This window comes from Balaenoptera acutorostrata, chromosome 5, assembly GCF_949987535.1.
Source record: "Balaenoptera acutorostrata chromosome 5, mBalAcu1.1, whole genome shotgun sequence".
NCBI classification, from domain to species: domain Eukaryota; kingdom Metazoa; phylum Chordata; class Mammalia; order Artiodactyla; family Balaenopteridae; genus Balaenoptera; species Balaenoptera acutorostrata.
The window spans coordinates 24,069,225-24,090,453 of NC_080068.1; the positions used below are offsets into that span (position 1 = coordinate 24,069,225).

General features: G+C 34.0%; 1 protein-coding gene across 1 annotated transcript in view; it reads right to left on the reverse strand.

Moving 5' to 3' along the window:
* Positions 1 to 810: 810 nt before the first annotated feature.
* The window catches only part of CLGN (calmegin), a 43,974-nt gene continuing 23,555 nt past the window's right edge, over positions 811 to 21,229 (reverse strand). Inside the window, exons 8-15 of the mRNA XM_007189334.3 lie at positions 18,286 to 18,475; positions 9,708 to 9,821; positions 9,436 to 9,586; positions 7,650 to 7,865; positions 6,367 to 6,492; positions 5,987 to 6,146; positions 4,842 to 4,942; positions 811 to 3,042 (exon numbers count right to left, since the gene is read on the reverse strand). Of these exons, the coding sequence (XP_007189396.2) occupies positions 2,962 to 3,042; positions 4,842 to 4,942; positions 5,987 to 6,146; positions 6,367 to 6,492; positions 7,650 to 7,865; positions 9,436 to 9,586; positions 9,708 to 9,821; positions 18,286 to 18,475 (1,139 nt within the window). The 3' untranslated portion in view covers positions 811 to 2,961. The remainder of the gene's footprint in view (positions 3,043 to 4,841; positions 4,943 to 5,986; positions 6,147 to 6,366; positions 6,493 to 7,649; positions 7,866 to 9,435; positions 9,587 to 9,707; positions 9,822 to 18,285; positions 18,476 to 21,229) is intronic.

The following is a 21,229-nucleotide window of genomic DNA, read 5'->3' on the forward strand; positions in this document are numbered from 1 at the left end:
TAAGTAATTAAAACTTGAAATTACTCCAAAATTTTACAAAAGACGTAAAACTCTATTCATTTAAGAAACACAAAATATGTGGTAAGATACTGTGTTTGTTAGGTGTTAAAAGATCATTTTAAAAAAATTATCCTGTTGCCCATTTTCTCTAAAATTATCATTGCTTTTCCATGTATTTGGATCTCTACAAACTTCAAATGCATTCAGAAATACATTTTCTCTCCCATCAACCTGCTTCATCTGACCTGTCAGATTAGGGATAATTTTATTTCCTTAACTCCTCACAGCTGTCATGCTATGGAAATGGGAGCTATAATTTCGGAAGAGATTATTAGAATTTATGTAGAAAATGCTACTATTATGTTTAAATAAATCCTTTACATGAGATTTAAGTAGTTATCCAATATTAACCATATGATATTTCATCTCTAAATCCTGCTGAAGTTAAAAACAGAACCACAATTGAAAAGAGAACAAAAAAGCTTCACAGGTACCTAGAGTGTAATATATTTATGTTTTAACTATTCTGAATAGTTTCCACTGAAAACTATTAGTTTTCTAAATTAGTATTGTAAATTTCTAAGGTACATTATATTCACTGCTAGTGGTTAGTTTTCACACGTAAGCAGGTTCATCCTGTGTGTCTTGCAAATGTAGACTGACGCTTGAAAAAAGCTCCTAGTTCTAGTAGTATGTATCTTCCTAGAGGAATGACCAGTGGAAGCAAGGTTACCTTAAAAAAATGTTCAAGAAAAAGAGAGTTACTTTAGCCTGGTCAAGTTAAAAAGCCTCTAAAAAGGCCAACTGAAATAAAGAGCAAAATTCATTTATTTTTCTCCTTTATTGGAGGAAAGGATAAAACTTAAATCGTTTTAAACAATAAAGTCACATTACAGTGGTAAAAGGAAAAAGCCATTTCGTTATTAAAGAAGACTCTATGCTTTGTCTACTGCATGGATCTAATACACAAATTTAAACCTATCAGGCAGATTTTACCACTACAAGCTCATGGAGTTTAACCAAATGTGAAAGTTAAAATTAATCTGCAACCAAGAAAGTAAAAAAAGCTTTAATAATCTTTAGAAAAAAATGATCATATATAAGACACTTGTCGGCAAGAAGTTTTCCATAAAGTTAAGAAAGGATTTATCTCATGAAGTAGTAGTTTACTTTCAGAAACATTCTCATCTAGAATCATTCAATATGTCTAGTTCACTTGGACATTCCCAATACAAAGCAAGAAAGGGAGTCCCTGCAAGATGTGTTAAGTTTAGTCAGCATTAAATAAATACAAAGTATGGTTAACTACATATTAAGATTGTCCACCACTAATTTATGGAAAGTTCAGAACACAGCAATGGAATAAAGCACTTATTTTCATTTTCAGTTCACTCCCTGAAATAAGGAGTGAATAGTGGCTATACTGGCTGTGTTTGGCTTCCTTTATGTCAGAGGAGAAGCTAGAGGCTCCTTTTCCTTATACATAAGCTTTAAATGTACTACTGGGGAGGGGGATGTACGGGAGGCGGGCTTACCCAAGGATGGGATGTATATGTCCATGAAGGAATCCAAAATATTACCCAACTAGTATAGAGTTCTCTAGATAGTTGGTATTAAAGTAGTTCCATGGTCTCAAAGATTTAGATCACCTTCCAAAGGGTCTGTCACCCAAACATGAAAAATTCTTAAATATGTTAAATGGAATAATACAGCTCTACTATAATGTACTTCTGTGACTTTTGGTACCTACAGTCGTTCCTTGGTATCCATGGGGGATTGGTTCCAGGACGCCTGGCAGATACCAAAATCCACAGATGCTCAAGTCCCATAGTTGACCATCCTTATCTGCAGATTCTGCATCAGAGGATTCAACATACCGTGTAGTACTGTAGAATTAATTGAAAACAAAATCTGTGTGTAAGTGGACCCACGCAGTTCAAACCTCTGTTGTTCAAGGGTCAACTGTGTTTTAAAAAGAGGAGCAATAGTCTACCATAGAGGCAGCTTTGAAGCTAGATGAGACAATAGATTTGAATTTGTCGGAAAAAAGATAAAAATACAAAGCATGATGACTGAGATTAGCCATTAGTCTCTTAATGATCAGATAAAAGAAAGACTCCCCAATCATAATTTACCTACTAAAGAGGGTATCATTTAAAGAAGAAAAAATATTTAAATTTTATTTCCAAGAGCAATGTAGGCATAAGCAATCTTGTAAATAGAGTAAGCCATTCTGGCATAAAACAACTGTAACAGCTTCAAAAAAATCTGTACACCATTTCGTTTTGATAAACCTCTTATCTCTGTATTCAAATGCAAGTATGCTGCACTACTGACCAGTGATTCTATGAATGACACATAGACATTTCAGTTTTGTTGATTTGTCTGTCAACAAAGCACCTCTTGAAAGGACTCTATAATTTACGTGAACAATGGACCGTAACTATAATTTGACACAAAGTAGGTAAATGTGGGTCACATGCAACACTTCCAATTGTTGACAGAAACAAACAACCATACAGAAACTTTACTGCATTTAGCTCTGTACAGCAGAACTCACTCTTAATTATACTATGGAACTACCAGTTATACTGTAGTATAGCCGTTTAAGGGGAAATTCCAATAACTGATTCTTCCAATAGCAGTGAAGTTGCTGCATATTATTTTGCTCTGTAGAAACCAAAACTTTCTCCAAACTATTAAAACTGTGTAACTTCTAATGCTATTAATCTCTTAAAATTTGACATGTAATGTGCCACTTTTCTTTTATTCTAAATTCAAACACCAGGTTAACTTCAAAGTTTTTTATTTCTGAAAAATAAGATTAAAATAAACGTCTGAAAGAATAACATTGCTAGATAGTAGAAACAGGATGTGCAGATTGACTCAAGTTCAGTTCTGGCACACCGACTTGAGAATGCCAACTCTCTCTCTTAGGAATTAAAAATACTTGAATACAGGTTACTCCTTTCGTACTCTTCTTTTGCGTACTGACTTTACTGGCCCATCTCCAGATCCTGTGCTCTCATCTGCTTCTCTCATCTAGGGAAAAAAATATGAAAACGTTTATTTTCATACAGTGGGCAACTAGTAGAGAGTAGTAAATAATGTATTTCTTATTCTCTAAAATACATGTTTCTAACAAAACATCTTTATGTTTATATATATATATCTCTTATCTTTGTTCCTTTACTTAATAACTGATCAAAAACGTATATAAATTGATGTGTTTCAATTTGTTTATCTTTTGCCATGATTACATTTTTAGAATAACTGTTTGTCAAATATGCATCTGACAAGGAATAATGCTAATACCTCAATTCATGATTTTATTTCATGATTTACAACTTAATGTTGGTTAATTAAAGGTTATATGATATTTTCATTGTGGGATATTAAGCACTAACTATACATCACAATGTTTCTGTAAGTAATGAATTGCTGAGCTGGTTTTACAGAGACTTTTTCAGAACTTCTGGTACCTAATACTTTGAGAAAAATTAACAGAGAGGAAAGGGAAACATCAAACGTATGATTTGGGCTTTTTCTCTCCTTTAATTCTTATCCTTCCAGAATAATCGTTTATATATAAATTAAACTTGTATAACAAAAAAATAATGCAGGTATTATACAAAACAGTTATAATTATTTCTAAAGGTTATATTATATAAAAATTGATTTATTTTAGCTCACTGACAAACATATAAGAAGATTAAAAGACTGAAAAGATGGAATTTAGAAACTTTTAAAGGTACACAAAATATTTTACAAAGCAAAATATAACTAGAATACACATTCAGTGAATGATTCCAAGTATTATTATTAAAAGAGTGACGGCGGGAAACAAGGACTGTTTAAAACTCTGTTCTGGAAGAAATTATCTTCACCCAACTCCCTCTAAATAAAGATATTCATAATAATGAGCCCCAAAACCCATTTAAAAAAAACCTCACTAGGCAGTTAAGACCAGTAACCAGGTATATGTACTGAATAAGCTTTAGAAAACAACTAAAACAATAACAACAGAAGTTTATCTGGGAGATTTCTTCAAATAAACAAAATAGCAAGTTTATCTCATCACATGCAACAGTCCAGGCATAACGGACCTTTACCCTACCTAACTCTAAGCTCTGAGAGTGCTGGGGACGGTGACTGGCAGGTGGGGCTATGCAGCTCTTAGAGGGCTAGAGAAGCAGAGAAAACAGGCTTGGGGGGTATATACTAGGTGAAAGAAGAAAGCTCGGGTTCTGAATTATACCTGGATGGTTTCTGATTCCATAACTGACTATAAAAAAAGGCACTGTGGAAAGTTCTATCATACATCAGGATGGAAAAGGGGGCAGACATATCAAGTTAATGAAAAACTAGTTTATTAAAGATTTGAGAAAAATACCATTACCAGGCATAGTACTCAACTACCCAATGAATGAAATCTTTCAAAATGTTACAGTAAATAACTGACAGAATGTTTTCACAATGGCTAAAAGAAAATTGTCTTGTAATAAACAGAATTACTTTTTAAATATTCAGATGGTCTGCTTATTACACCTTTCAACAAAACACTTTAATGAAGTCATTTTTTACAGACGTAGCTCTCTTTATATTTTGTAAACCAAAGGCTTACTTTATACTGTTTCATTAGGCATTAAGACGACATAAATTACAGTATTTTCATGCTTTCCTTATGGATACATTTTAAAGCAATATATATGCTCTTAAGAAAGCTGGGAGAAATATGGCAAAAAATTCTTCAAAAACCATACTACTTTTATTAAATATTTTTTTATGGATTAACAGTCATACATAGAAACTAGTTTATTTTCTGTTAAAGAGTTGCTTACCTCATCCTCTGATCCAGACTTATTTGATTTATTACCTTCTTCTTGTCCTTCTATGATTTCAATTTCTTCTTCACTCTTTTCCTCAGGTTCACCTTCCTCTTCTAGAATTTTTTATTAAACAGATTTTATTAAAGGCAAAAACTCAAATTAGAATTTTGCTATTTAAAAGTATTAAATAAAAGTGGAAGGATGTATTTAAATTCCAATATTTAAAAGCAATTTCTTCCATTAGACATTTTTTAAAATTTAAATAGAAATATTTATTTTACCACATTTTATAAATAAATCATCATATTTGAGGAAAGGGGCAGGTTTAAAGAATTTTAAAGCACTCAGTCTGTATGTAAAATGAAAACCAAAGAATTGTGTGTGTGTGTGTGTGTGTACACACATATATGTAAATATATGTGTGTGCATGTGTGTTTTGAGAGAGTATGTTTTTTAAGTCAACTGTTTCATCAACTATTAAGTTAAAAACAGTGTTCAAGATATAATTTAGGTTATAAAGCGCTCATTCTGGAGCCTGGCTTGGGACGCCTGACAACTATCAATAGTTTTATTGCTACCTAGATGTGCATAAGGAAGTCTCACTGGAGAGGCACCAAAAAGCCTCAGCTGTCTTCAGTTCTAACATCTTCTGGAGTTTAGAAGAGGGTGGAAAGGGGACGTATGATTTAGCAATCCTTTCAAGAGATTAAACTATTGGTTCCACATGATAAATTATCCGATAAACAACAGCCCTTGGGAGACTTGGTGTGGATTTTGTTGCTGCAATCACCTGCCTTAAACCGATTACTCTTCTACAGAAGCCATGGTCTGTACCTCCCATGTCATCCTTGGAGGGGAGAAAAATCTTTGCAAAAAGCTATGGCATATGGGATTCATAGCTGCTAGGTTCTGAAGCAACTGAACACTTTTTACAACTCTTTCTTCCTAGAAAACAAAAGTCATACATTGGATGTCTGCTCAGGTACAACCCAGGCAAGGATGTTACTCCTCTTCGCCAGTCACGCCTTCTTGGGGATTCAAATGGTATAAATCTGACAATAAACAAGTGCAACAGCTAGTGTTTACCACTTAATCTACTATTTTAAGTGAGCTTTGCCCAGCTTTGTCCCCATTATAAATCACCATCATCGTCTTACCTTTTTCAAGAATTTCACCATCACTTTGCTGTTTTTCCTCTTCCAAGTCCACTGGTTTCTCCAGGGCTGCTTTCTCTCCCTTCACTTCTTGCTCTAGTGCTCCCTTTGTTTGTGGTTTACATATGTCTGGTTTTTTGAACTCTGCATCTTCATATCTTTTCTGTCGCAGTTTAACACAAGCTATTTTTACTAAAAGCAAAGCACTATTTACAAAAAGATTTTTTGCAATAAGTGATATCATAGTGAACTATCAGTAAAAACTTATAGGCAATTTAGTTTATTACTTTTAAGAGCCACTTGCTCCAATACAGAACTCCTAAATACTAAGAGATTTTTTTTTTTTTTTTTTTTTACTGTTGACGAAAATTCATTTTCTTTACCTTTACTTTTCTTGGCCAACAAAATGAAGTAATTAATGCTATTGGAAGCACTGCTGTCACAAGATAAATGAACCAAAGCCATGGGCGCTCTTCAGTAGCTGCCATCAACTGTTTGAATATACTAGGCTAGAGAAGAAATAAGCATAAAAAGGCAATTAAGATTTTATAAACCTACATTCAGAAATACAGCCTACAAAAACAAAAAACTTATTTCACCTAGGTGGTTTTATATTAAGGAATCATGAATTTGCAAGATAAAAAATATTTTATTTTCTCATTTTATACTTCGTAAAGTTTAAACAATTATTCGCATGCATTGCTGTTTGACACTTTGTAGTAGAAGGTACATTATACTATATAGGTGAATATTGCTAACCTACCAGCAAGAATTAGGACAGTTTTCTTTTTTGGTAAGTTTTAGGATAGAACTACTCTTTATGGATGTATTATCTGCTTCATTTAGAAGTACACAACTCTCTGATAACTCATCCTGCACTTTTAAAAAACTTACTAAAAAAAAAAAAAAAAAAAATCAACCTGATAATCATTGTGTTTTCTTTTGCTTGTTTATTAACAAATTTTACACACAACCTTCAGGAAGGAAATTGTTTCTCTTACTAAAATAAAATCTAAAATTATCAAATGTTTTAGTTAAAAGAGTTTCCAAATGAGAATCCCTTTACCTTTACTTACTCTTCTGATGGTTTTTGCTAATATCCAAAAAGACCTAATGTGACGTACACATTTTTCTTTACAGTAATTGGTTTTAAAGATAGATTCTCCAAGATGCATTGTGTTGAAATATTTAGCTTATTCTTTTCTAAGTAGTGTTAAGATTTGGGGAAAAAAAACTGGAACATAATAATATTAAATTTTAAAAGTTTCTATACTCCTCTAAGTGAAAAGTAGTTAAAATGAATAAAGAATATTTAGATTACTGTTCCCACTTAGGCCTTAAATTGATAGGTGACAAAGATATTAAGTCTCATTTCTAGTAGTAGTAGTGGTCTCATTTCTATAACCATCAAAAGGCACTCAATCCCATTATGCTATCATAATTTAATAAATGAAATGAAGACTTACATATATATAATTCATTATTAGTTTATAATGAAGCTGTATCATAATTTGGTAAAGTTAAATATTCTGTCTACATAAATTTATTTAAATATGTTTCTTTAGCATTTAGTAATTATTGCACATTTATTTACCTTTTTAAAGGCCATTTGTACAACCTATAACCAGGACCGCATCCTATTATTACCATATGGTAAATACTGTACCTCATTATCATTTTCTATCATTATTTTCACTCCCCAGCCATCTGCAGCCCAGCGATCTGCTACTTCCTTTTCCGAACAAATAATAAAATTATCAAAGTAGATATCAGAGGTCATGGACCAAAGCTCTAAACCAAGAGCACGGAAGGAAGTCAGAAGAAATGGGTGACTGTCTTCAAAATAATCTGGATTAGGAATTTTTCGAGGACTCCAGATACCCTGCGAGAAAAAATAATTTAAAGACATTTTCAAATAAAATAATTTCATTATAAATGTTACTCAAGAAGTAGTTGCTGTTGAATGAAATTAGCAATACTAACTGGAAAAAAGAAAACTTTAACTGATAATTAATTCATTAGTAATTCACTAGAAATAAAATCTTGTTTCTTCTTATCCGGAACACGATGTTCCCTATGAAATATATCCTGTACACGATGTTCCCTATGAACAATGACTTTAAACTCTGCAAAAGGGGACTTCCCTGGTTGTCCAGTGATTAAGACTCTGTGCTCCCAATGCAGGGGCCCTGGGTTCAATCCCTGGTTGGGGAACTAAGATCCCACATACCACAACTAAGCCCACGCGCTGCAACTACTGAGCCCGTGTGCTCTAGAGCCAGCGCGCTGCAACTAGAGAAGCCTGAGCGCCACAACGAAGACCCAGCACAGCCAAAATAAGTAAAATAAATAAATAAATACATAAATAAATAAGTAAACTGCAAAAAAAAAAAAAAAGAGGCAGAGTGAAAATCCAATACAGAAACTTGAGTAATTAAATTTCACAACTGACACTATATTAGACAAGTTTGGTTTTTTTTTTACATTTAGTAAAGATATTCAAGACAAGATATCATTAAAATTGTTCAAATCAGAGAGATCACTGTATGGCAAAAACGGAACCGCACCTTTCAACATATACTCGTGATAGGCATCAATAATCAACCATGGTTGAATCTCAGAACAATTATTCAACACAGAAGTTCCATTAGATCTTGAATGATTAAACTCAACCACATCAAATAAATTGGACAATATGATCACTCACTGACTTATTCCACCATCACATATGTCTATTCTGTGCCAGGCACTATGCCAGATGCTAGGATAGTGGTAATCAAGGCAGACATGGTCCCTGCATTATGGTGTTTAAAGTCTAATGAAGGAGATAGACATTAAACAAAAAAGTTACCAAAACAGACATTTTGTGATAAATACTATAAAGAAAAACTACAGTGAGCAAAAAGAATATATAACTGTATATATAAAATAAATGTTAGAAAATGTCAATGAATAATTAGATGAAACTAGAGGGTTAAATGGATAACATAAGGACTTCCACCCCCAAAACTAGGTATACTCAAAAAATATCTGATTCATATTAGGGAAAAAAATTCAATTTTAATAATACCAGAGAGTAAGGAGCACGTTAATTAAGCACAGACTTTAATTACTAAAATGTACAACCTGAGTCTTCTTGATCAGAACTCACTTCTTATATTTAATTCTAAAATAAAATTTTATTCCAAAGTGATCATCAGTTGATTACTAAGGAAAAATATAGTATAAAGTAACTTATCTTTAGTTCTTAATTTTATTCCCCCAGAAAATTAAATAAGGAATGTTTCACTTTTTAAACATAAATTAGTTGGAGTCTATGTTCTTTGACTTCTTAAGATAGCTAAGGCACACTATTATACAAATCAAATTTCCTGAAGTTAACATTATCAATAACTAGATAAATAGCACAACATTTTAAAGTTTACTATGGGACTGGAACAAGTGGTTATTACCTGGTAGTTAGGGTTATCTATCATTGGAGGTCTCCATACTCCTTTGTATTTTGGGTTATCTATCATGGGAGGGCTCCACTCACCACACCCAATCCGACATTCTGGATTAGAAATCTGAGGTGCCTCCCATTCTCCATCCATGTCTTCATTCCTTAGGATATTAAAACAAAGCAAATGGAGTAACCTCAAGTCTCTCCCGTCAGTCATATAAACTAGTAACAAAAAAGCAAGTAAGAAACATATGAAATTGACATTTGAAGATGAATGCTTACCAGTCAATGGGTTTTTCAGCATTAGGATCTGGAATAAATTTCGGTTCATTATCAAGCCAGCCATCAGGTTTAACAACACTTGAATCTTCTATTTGGGCAGGTTCACTTTCATCCCTGTAAATACAGTATTTTACACTAATTATTAATTATTCAAGCAGTTTAAAAATGCATGTTACAAAATTCATAAGGTACCAAAAGGCATTTCCTACCCTGTCTTTGTACCTACTACCTCCCCTCTCTCTCATCCACCTAAATCTTCTGCTACACACTTTTTTATATATATTACTTGTTATGTTCTATACACACATGCACATATGTATATGCGTGTGTGTGTGTGTGTGTGTATATATATATATATACACACATACTTTTTTTACACAAATGATAGCATTCTATACAGAGCATGTTAGACCTTGCTTTTGTTCACTTAAAAACTCATTCATCAACAAACATATACGAGATGACTACTACATGTCAAGACTGTTCTAGGAGCTCTGTTGTATATAAATATATATCTGCTTCATTCTTCTTAACAGTTGCATAGTTTTCTACTTTGTGAATATATCATAATTTATTTAATCTATCTATTGTTGAGAATAGTGTTTTCAAAAACTTACTATGATGAATAATGCTATAATTAATATCCTGGAATATATTAGAAATTAATAAGAAATTAGTTGTCAGCTATATGAAGTAAAATTTTTTTCCAGTTTCTCATGCAATTTTTTTTTGTTTGTTTGTTTGTTTTTTTAATTTAATTTTTATTTATTTATTTATTTATTGCTGTGTTGGGTCTTCGTTTCTGTGCGAGGGCTTTCTCCAGTTGCGGCAAGCGGGCGCCACTCTTCATCGCGGTGCGCGGGCCTCTCACCATCGCGGCCTCTCCCGTTGCGGAGCACAGGCTCCAGACGCGCAGGCTCAGTAGTCGTGGCTCACGGGCCTAGTTGCTCCGCGGCATGTGGGATCTTCCCAGACCAGGGCTCGAACCCGTGTCCCCTGCATTGGCAGGCAGATTCCCAACCACTGCGCCACCAGAGAAGCCCTCTCATGCAATTTTAAATGTAGCTCATGGTGAGGTTTTTTAATTTTTTTGCCATGTAAAACTCATTTATTTTCATGTAGTTGAAATTTATTAACATTTTCCTTTATGATTCTTCAATTTTATGTCGTATTTGGAAAGGTCTTCCCTACTCCAATATTATTTTTTAAAAACTCTCCATATTTAATTCTAGTAATTTTTATATTTTCCTTAAAAAATAACACTTAGAAAGTAAATTCTAAAGTATATAAACATAGTCACAGTAAGTAGTGAATAGAATTACTAACATAATTTTCGTCTCTACAGAAAAGTAACAATTTTAAAAAGAAGCTACATTATGATTTTCCAAACAAAACTTGAATAACAAACTGAAATAATCAACAATATATATGTAAAGACTGAGTAACAAACTGAAACAATCAAATCTATGTATGTAAAGACTTGTACTTGCCTGTTATCTATGTTATCTTAGGGTCTCTGAGGGCTCAGAGTAACCGGGATTTAAAATTTAAGGGTGCATCTCTTTTAGCACTTTATAAAAAAAATTCTCACACATTTCACCAATCAGAATGAGGTTGGTATATACAGTTTCTCTCATTTAAGGGCAAACGTATGTCCCAGCCCTACTCTTTATGGGCAAACAAATATGAAGCAATGTTAGAAAGCCCACATGGAGGGATGTAGTCCTACCTTTTCTGATAGCATGAATTCATGGAAGTGATACACTAATAAGTTACTTATTAATGTTTTTTAAAAAGTACTATCCTGGGCTTCCCTGGTGGCGCAGTGGTTGAGAATCTGCCTGCCAATGCAGGGGACACGGGTTCGAGCCCTGGTCTGGGAAGATCCCACATGCCACGGAGCAACTGGGCCCGTGAGCCACAACTACTGAGCCTGCGCAACTGGAGCCTGTGCTCCGCAACGGGAGAGGCCGCGATGGTGAGAGGCCCGCGCACCGCGATGAAGAGTGGTCCCCACTTGCCGCAACTAGAGAAAGCCCTCGCACAGAAACGAAGACCCAACACAGTCATAAATAAATAAATAAATAAATAAATAAATAAAAGAACGTGAATTTCAAAAAAAAAAAAAAAAACCAAAAACCTGTGTTCCTGCCTCCCAAATGAAGACTATTAAAAAAAAAAAAAAAAAAAGTACTATCCTTCCTACCTTGCACAAGTTACTTCCCTATTATACTATTTCCCTTAAGGCAAAGACATTTTCACTGCTAACCAGTACCCCTATTTATCTAAAAGAGAGTTAACAAGTTAACACTTTTGGTTTTCCAGGAGCAACATTCTATGTTCTGAATAGGTGGTAAATCCCAATGTTTACAAACAACAAGAACTTGAAGAAATAGTAATAGACACTTTCCAAAATGAAGTACACAGAGAAAAACTGGTTTTAAAAAATGAATAGATCCTCGGTGACTTGTGTAAGAAATGTAAAGCAGTCTAACACACATTTAAGTGGCATCCCAAAAAAGAGATGGGGAGGCATATATAAATATTTAAGGAAATAATGGCCAAATGTTACCCAAATTTGATACAAACTATAAACCCACATTTCAAAAAACTCAAAGAATCCAAAGCAAGGCAAATATACACACACACAAAAATGACATCAAGGCACAACAAAAATCAAACTATTGAAAACCAGTAACAGTGAAAATAAATCTTAAAACCAAACAGAAAAAAATGACATATTAGGTAAAGGAGAACAAGGATGAGAAGAACAACTGACTTCTCATCAGAATCAGTGTGAGCCTCAATGATAAGGAATGGCTGTTGCAAAATAACTATCAACCTATAATCCCATAGTGAAAAATCCTTCAAAAATGAAGGGAGAATAAAGAGATTTTCAGACAAATAATCTGAGAATGCAATGACAACAGGTATGTACTACAACGTATTAAGACAAGTTTATCAAGCAGAAGGAAAACAATAACAGACGGGAATTTCTATCTACACAACAGAAGGAGAGTACCAGAAATGGTAAATATGTGGGTAAATAAAAGAACTTTTCCCCTCATAACTGTCCAATAAAAAGAGACTGATTGAAGAATAAATATGCATGGCCTTCACAGTATATAAAGAAGGAAATGTATGATAATACCATGAAGGATGTACAGGAGAAAATGTAAGACTCTTATATGATTAACTTAGACATGAAGTGGTATAACACTATTTGAGAGTAGACTGAAATAGGTTTAAGATGCATATTGCAAACCCTAGAGCAACCAGCAAAACAACAAACTACAGATGAAAAGCCAAAAAGCCAATAGAGAAGAAAAAAATAGAAGACTCAAATAAAAATAACTCAATCCGAAAAAAGCCAGGAAAAATATTTTATAAAAAGCCACAGAATATATGGGACAAAGAAAAAACAAGTAGTGAGATGGTAGGTTTACACCCAACCATAGCAATTAAGTGCATTAAATGTAGATGGTTTAAAACACTCAAATTAAAAGGCAAGACCCAAATGTAGCTGCCTACATGAAAATCACCTGAAAAATAAAGGCATATAGAGGTTACAGGTAAATAATGGAAAATAATATTCAATGGAAACATGATTTAAAAGAAAATTGGAGTGCTGATTTAATATCAGACCAAGTAGACTTCAAGACAGAGAGTATTATAAGAGTGTATAAAGAAGGACATTTTATAATAATAAAAAGGTCAGTTCCTCAAGAGGTCATGAAATACTGTGAATTGATCTAGTAACAGATCTTCAAAATACCTGAAGCAAAAACTAATAGAACTCAAAGGAGATAAAGACAAATCCACAATCATAGTTGAAGATTTTAGTTCTCTTCTCTCAGTAAGAGAACAGACTGAAAACCATTAAGAATATAAAAGCTTTTTAACAATGCTACCAACCAACCTGATGTAATTGATATTTGTGAATGTTTTCTGACCACAATAGAATTAACTTGGGAGTTAAAATGAAAATCATATCTGGAAAATCCATAAATAATTGACAACAAAGCAACACATTAAAAAATACATGAATCAAAGAAGAAATCACTAGGGAAATTATAAAACAGAATGAACTGAATGTTCTCATAAATAATATATATTTGTGGAACTTAGTTAAAACAGTGCTTTAAAACAGTTAAAACAGAGAAATTTTATAGCTGCTTCCATAGGAAATTATTTTCTACCTTAATAAGGTAGAAAAGAGAAGCAAATTAAGTCCAAAGTAAGAAGAGGAAGGAAATAACAAAATACAAAAAAGGCCAATGGAAGGGAAAAACTAAAACAAAAGCTGGTCCTCCAAAAAGCTCAATAAAATTGATAAACCCTCAGCTAGACACATCAAGAAAAAACACTAATTGCCATATCAGAAAAGAAAGAGGGGACATCAGTACAGATCATTACAGACATTAAATGGATGATAAAAGATGATGGAACAATTAGACACCCATATTTTTGAAAATTAATCTTGATTTATACCTCACACTACATACAACAATTAACTCAGAACAGAGTTTTAGTCAAAACTATTTGTCCAGAAAACAAAAGAAAACCTTTGTCACATTTAGGCAAAGACATCTTATCTTAGTAAGATGCAAAAAGCATGAATCATCAAAGACAAATATTGACAAACCAGACTTCATAAAAATTTAAAACTTCTGCTCTGTTACGAAAATTAAGACAAGCCCCAGAGTGAAAGGAAATATTGCATACTGCATATCTATATTAATTGACTATTGCTGCATAACAAATTACCCCAAAACTTAGGGGCTTAAAGTAACATTTATTACTGCAGTGTCTGTACAGCGAAATCTGGGTGCCACCTAACAGGGTTCTTGCCTCAGGGACTCTGGCACTGGCAATCTCAGACTGAGGTAGGCAGCTTCTGAAATGGTTTCCAATGATCCTGCCTCCTGGTATTCGTGTCCATGTGAAGTCCCCTCTCCTTGAGTGTGGGTGGGACCTAATAACGTGCTGTTAATGAAAAGAAGTTAGTAATGGTATGTTACTTCCAAGATTAAGTTATAAAAGACTGTATATTAGTTTCCCTAGGCTGCTGTGACAAAACACCACAATCTGGGTGGCTTAAAATGACAGAAATTTATTATCTCACAATTCTGGAGACTAGAAATTTGAAATCAAAGTTTTGGGCAGGACCATGCTCCCTCTGGAGGCTCCAGGACAGGATATTTCCTTGCTTCTTCCTTGCTTCTGGTGGCCACTGACGACCCTTAGCATTCCCTGGCTTGTAGATGCATCACTGCAATTTCTGCCTCAGTTGTCACATCGTGTTCTCCCTGTATGTCTGTGTCCAAATTTCCCTCTTCTTACAAGGACACCGGTAGTACTAGATTTAGGGCCCACCTTAATCCAGTATTACTTCATCTTAACTTGATTACAGATGCAAAGGTCCTAATTCCAAATAAAGTCACACTTACAGGTTCTGGGTAGACATGGAATTTTGGAGGACAGTGTTAACCCAGTACAGACTGTAACCTCCCTCTTCTTCGCACTCTCTTCTCCCCTCCCTTCCCCTCTCCCTTGCTTCCGTTGAAGACAGCTACCATGTTGTGAGATACTCTGTGGTGAGGCCTAGATTGCAAGGAACCAAGGGATGACTCTGGCCAACACCCAGCCAGGAACTGAGGCCCTCAGTCCAACAACAATTCAGTCCCTTGAGAGACTGAATCCTGCCAATGCCCACTTGAGTGAAACTGAAACTGGATCCGTTCCTTGTTGAGCCTTTAGATGACTACAGCCCCAGCTGACATCTTAACTGCAGCTGAAAGACCCAGGGCCAAAGGACCCACTAAGCTGCAGTCAGAATCCTGAATCACAAGAAACTGAGAAACAAATGTTGTTTTAAGCCACTAAATTTTGGGGTAATTTGTTATACAGAACTAGATAACTGACACAACACCTGTATCCAGAATATAAAGAACTCTCATAACTGAATATAAAAAAATAACCCAAATAAAGCAGGGGAAAAATTGAAAAGATACTTCTCCGAAGAAACTGATATGAACGGCAAGTAAATGAAAATTGGGGAAATTAAGGATTAGTCATTAGGGAAATGTAAATCAAAACTACAATTAGGTATCACTACAAACCTTTTAGAATATCCAAAGAAAAACAGAAAAACAAAAACAGATAATACCAAAAGGTCAAAAGGTACAAACTTCCAGTTATAAGACAAATAAGTCCTGGGGATGTAAGGTACAGCATGGTGACTACAGTTCACCACACTATATCATATATTTGAAAGTTAAGAAGAGTGAATCTTAAAAGTTCTCAGAACAAGAAAAAAAGCTGTTAACTATGTGAAATGATGCATGTTAACTGAACTTACTGTAGTGATCATTTTGCAATATATACATATATCAAATCATTATGTTGTACACGTAAACTATTACATTATATGTCAATTATATCTCAGTTAAAAAAACAGATAATACCAAATGCTGTTAATGTATAACATCTGGAACTATTACATAATGGTGGGAATGCAAAATGGTATAGCCCTTTGCAAAAGTTTGGCAGTTTCTTATAAATTTAAACATACACTTATTGCACAATCACACTCCTAGGTATTTACCGAAGAAAGAGGAAAAATTATGTCTATACAAAGCCCTGACCACAAATGTTTGTAACAGCTCTATTCATAATTGCCCCAAACTGGAAACAACCAAAACTTCCATCAATATGTGAATGGATAAACAAATTATGATACATCCCTACAATGGTACACTACTCAGCAATAAAACAAAACTAATTACTGATACAAGCAAAAAATACAGATAAATCTCAGAAAGCATCATTCTGAGTGAAAGAAACCAGAAACAAAAGTTATATACTGTATAATTCCATCTTATATGATATTCTGGAAAAGGCAAAGCTATAATGGACAGAAATCACATCAGCAGTTTCCACAGGTTAAAGGTGGAAGGAGGGAATTCATTACACAAGGATATAAAGGCCTTTGGGGAATGATGGAAATATTCTACATCACGACTGCGGTAGTGGTTAGATCACTGTATATATTTTTCCAAACTCATAGAACTGTATATCTAAAATAAATGGATTTAACTGTATGAAAATTATACTTCAATAAATCTGACAGAAAAAAACCATGCAATCAGAATCCAGCAAACATCAAAAGGACAATACTTGTTGACCAAGGAGATTGCAAGGTTAGTCAACATTAGAAAATCAATCAATATAATTCACCACACTAAGAAAATAAAGGAGAAAAACCACGTCGTCATCTCAATAGATGCACAAAAAGTGTTTTACAAAATACAACACCCAATCATGGGGAAAAAAAACTCTCAGTAAACTAAGAATAAAACTTTTTTTTACTCATACTTAGTACATCTACCTTTATGTAGTCCCCTCCCAACTGTACTAGGGTTGGTCTGATGACAAACAGAATACAGCTGAAGTGATGGCATGTCACTTTTGAGATTAGGTTATAAAAGGCACTGCAATTTCTGTGGTTGTGCTCTCTCCCTCTTGGATCACTCCCTCTAGGGGAGCCACCTGCCGTGTCATGAGCTGACCTAAGGAGAGGCCTAGGTGGCAGGGAACTGAAACTTCCTGACGAAGGCTACAGAAGCCAGTGGGAAGCGGATCCTCCAGCTGCCCAAGTCAAGCCTTCAGATGCAGGCAGCTCTTACTGGCAGCTCGATTGCAACCTCAGGAGAGTCTGAGCCAGAACTGGGGAGCTAGCCACTCCCAGATTCCTGCCTCTCAGGAACTGGGTGAGTTCACGTTTGTTGTCTTCAGTTGCTAAGTTTTTTGGTAATTTGTTACACAGCAATAGATAACCAATAGGGTGGGTTAAATACATAAAGACAGATAATCTACTTAGCAAAACCATAATTAAGAGTTAAGTGTCAGCAGGAAAAAAAAAACCTTCTTAGGAATAAAGCTAACAAGATTTTAGGGAGAAATTACAAAACATATTTGAAGGACAAAGAATATCTCAGTTAAATGGAGAGATATAAAAGTATCCCTCACCATCTGAATTCAAGCTATAGGTAATCTGGAACTGAATACATTTCTTTCAAGGAAAATATTCATAATCCTGTAGAATGGAAACCACACAAATACTCAGCTAGTGAACATTTTATGGGTAAGCAAACTGGTATGAGTAAATCCTATATAAGATGCTGAGAATATGGCTTTTTAAGCCAACTAATCATTAACTGAAAACACCGCAACTATGTAAAGTACGCACACACATACATGATAAAGATCAAACTGGGAACTGAAATTAAAGTGTTGGTGTTTTAGATTCATGGAATTTTTTCCCCCACAGCATTGAAAACATACAAAATACAAATAGGATATTGAAAAGGGCAACAAAATTAAAATATTAATTAAAATGAAAATTAAGATAATTAAGAGGCAGGGGAGTGCAAAATCCGTCTTAGAGAAGTATTTCACCCCAAATAGTCAAAATAAGTAGTACTGATGTTTAAAAGAACAAGCTTCATTGGTTGTAAACTTCACTTACACGTTACTTTATGCCAAAGAACGCTTTGCTACTGAATTCTTTGCTTACCAGTCTTCTGGTTTGACAGCAGAAGGATCAGGGATTTTTGCTCTTTCATCCCAATCATCAGGTTTTTTATCACTGGGATCTTCAATTTCTTTGGGAGGATTGATAGGAGGAACCACATCTTCTAGTAGGTTTCCTTTGTTTACAACTATCTGATCAATTAATACTTCAAATGTGTCATCTGGATTCATCACTAAAGACCAATTTAAACATATTACACTTATCATATTGACAGACATGTTACAGATAATCTTCTACCCTAAACTTCATGGGTAAAATTTTCTCTCAACCAGAATAGAGGAATTACCGATGTATTAAATCAAAATACACTGAAATCACTAGATATAATGCTTTCTAAAACCAAAGATAAAATTTTAAGTAATAATAATAATTTAATAAAACGCTCCTTAACTTCTCAAATAAAAAATACCCAATAGCTAACTCAGCTTAGGACTCACATGACCAGTCAGCTTCACTCTTTCATAGTTACAGAATACAACCCAATCTTCACTATTTTAAAATAATCTTTTGAAACGACCTCAAACTTTAAAAGTTGCAAGTATGCTATAACGAACTTTATTTTTTCTTGAATTACTTGAGAGTAAATTACTGACCTCATCCGTATCATCCCTGAATGTTTTAATGTATCTTTCCTATAAACAAGGACATTCTCCTATATAACCCAAATCTAGGCACCAAAATCAGGAATTTAACACTGATACATTCTTATGATTTCCTAGAAATCTATAAAGCTCATTGGCATTTCAAATTTATTGATTCATACACTGTACTGAAAAATGTCTTAAGGATGATTGAAAATATTCAAGCTCACACTCTAGTACGTTTGTTTTGAGGTAAAATCTAGCTCTTTAAAAGTCCCTAAGCCAAAAGTTTCATAAAGGACTCCCTTATCATTGTAATGACAAAATAAAAGCTCTTTCTCCCTTCTGTAAACATGGGGTGGGGAGTCACTGAGTATAATTTATATCTTTGTAAAGAATGGTAGATGAAAGGAGCTGCCTAACATTTGCTTTTAGTAAGTTAAGGAAGTAGGAGCTGTCAATAAATGTCAGGATGATCCTGACTTAACTAGGTAAATGGGCTACCACTTCCTGTAAAAGCAATTCTGAAATAATAACAATCTCCAAAGGTTTCAGTCACAACAATGCCAAATTATTTATATCAAAATCAAATATTGCAATTTATATACAAACTCAAATAATGTAAATAAACACTCAGTATTTTCTCCCTTCTCTTTTTTTCTCCACTATTTCCTCTTCTATTACAGCTGAGATTATAGAACTATATTACTACACAAAGGAAAAAAGTCAAGATTGAAGCAGAACTGAGAATAAGATCTTAAATGCAAAAATGTGCTAGACCCTTTCTAATTAAAAAAAAGACATTTCTCAAGAAAAATCCCGAAAAGACTATTTTCTGAATAAATTTTGCATCTGAAATGTTTTAAAATTATAGTAAATCAAAAAAGCACAGGACAATTACACATATGTGAAAAGACATCTTTGCCCAAAATCTTTAGCCAAAAAACCTTTCCGTTTAGAAAACTGTATTCAATGTTCTAAATGAATCTACAACAAAAGGCATTGGATTATAAAGTCTTTTAAGGGACCCTGTAAGGTTCTTAGAACAACTACAGAATAATGTTATAAAAATACAGTAGTATTACAGAAAGTTTTTTTAAAAAGAAAATAGCCACTCGATAATCCTAGCACAACAAAGTTTTTGTGTATAGTAGTAAGAAAAGCAAATGTTTAAGAGTCAGACTTGAGTTTTAATTCCAGTCTTACCAATTACTTTTGTTTCCTAGGGCAAGTTACTTAACCTTAATTAAGGCAAAATAAGAGAGAAACTGCTCACCTTACAGGACGGTTGTAAACAAAGTGTCTAGCACAGAGCATGGTACCTATCAGGTGATTAACAAAAATTAGTTTTTTCTAGTCTTTTTCTTTTTGTTTGCATAATATGTCTAGTGGCCATCAGGATGTGCCTCCAATTTGAATCTCGTTTCCTTTCCCAATTTTAATATTATAAACGTCTCTTCCTCGTTGCCAAACATTTTCATAGTTATCATTTTGTATTGTATAGAAAGAAAACCACTACTGTAACATTTGGGTTGCTTCCAATTTACAGTATATTTTTACACATAGGTCATTTTCTTTCTTCTGGATTATTTTCTTTGGATAAATTCCTGAAAGTGGAATTGTAGCCTTTGATTACACTACCAAAGTGCTTTTGACCAGGTTTATACAAAGTCTAATTAAAATTCATTTTTTCTAGTTATAATTTCTCATTATCTGTACATTTCTGCAGTTTACTTTATGCTCCCCAAAATGTCTAGTACTATTTTCCAATTTCAGAAAAAGGTCTTTGATATCAATACTGATATTAAAAATAAAATTGGTCCCTGTGTTGGCAGACAAAATGAATGTTTCTGTAACTGCAGTTTTTGGACAGAAAACTGAAATATCTTAGTCTTGGATGGAGTTGTCCTGTTAGGTTCTGACATGCTGTGATTTTACGTAATCATGGGCAGAACAAACCTCCATAATTGTATGTTCTTGGGAAGAGGAGAAAGAGGAGAAACAATCCCATGTAGTGTTCGTCCTAGTCAACATATATGCAAACTCCTAGTTACAAAAGTAAAGCTAAGTATGTTAATAGATGGTTGCTCAATGCTTTCCCTTTCAAAGTTTTTCCACAACTACCACAAGGCAGGACCCAACAATGACAACTGCCTATAGAATAAAGTCTAATATTAAGGGCTTCCTCCTCTTTAACCTTTTTCTCCAGTTTTCTATTCTTTCAGCACCACTAATGTCAGGGTGCCTAAAATATTCCTTTCCTCTCCTATCTTCCACATTGTATCTACACTTCAAGACTAGGTCAAATATAACCGCCTTCACTAGGTTTTCTCCAAGTTTCCAAA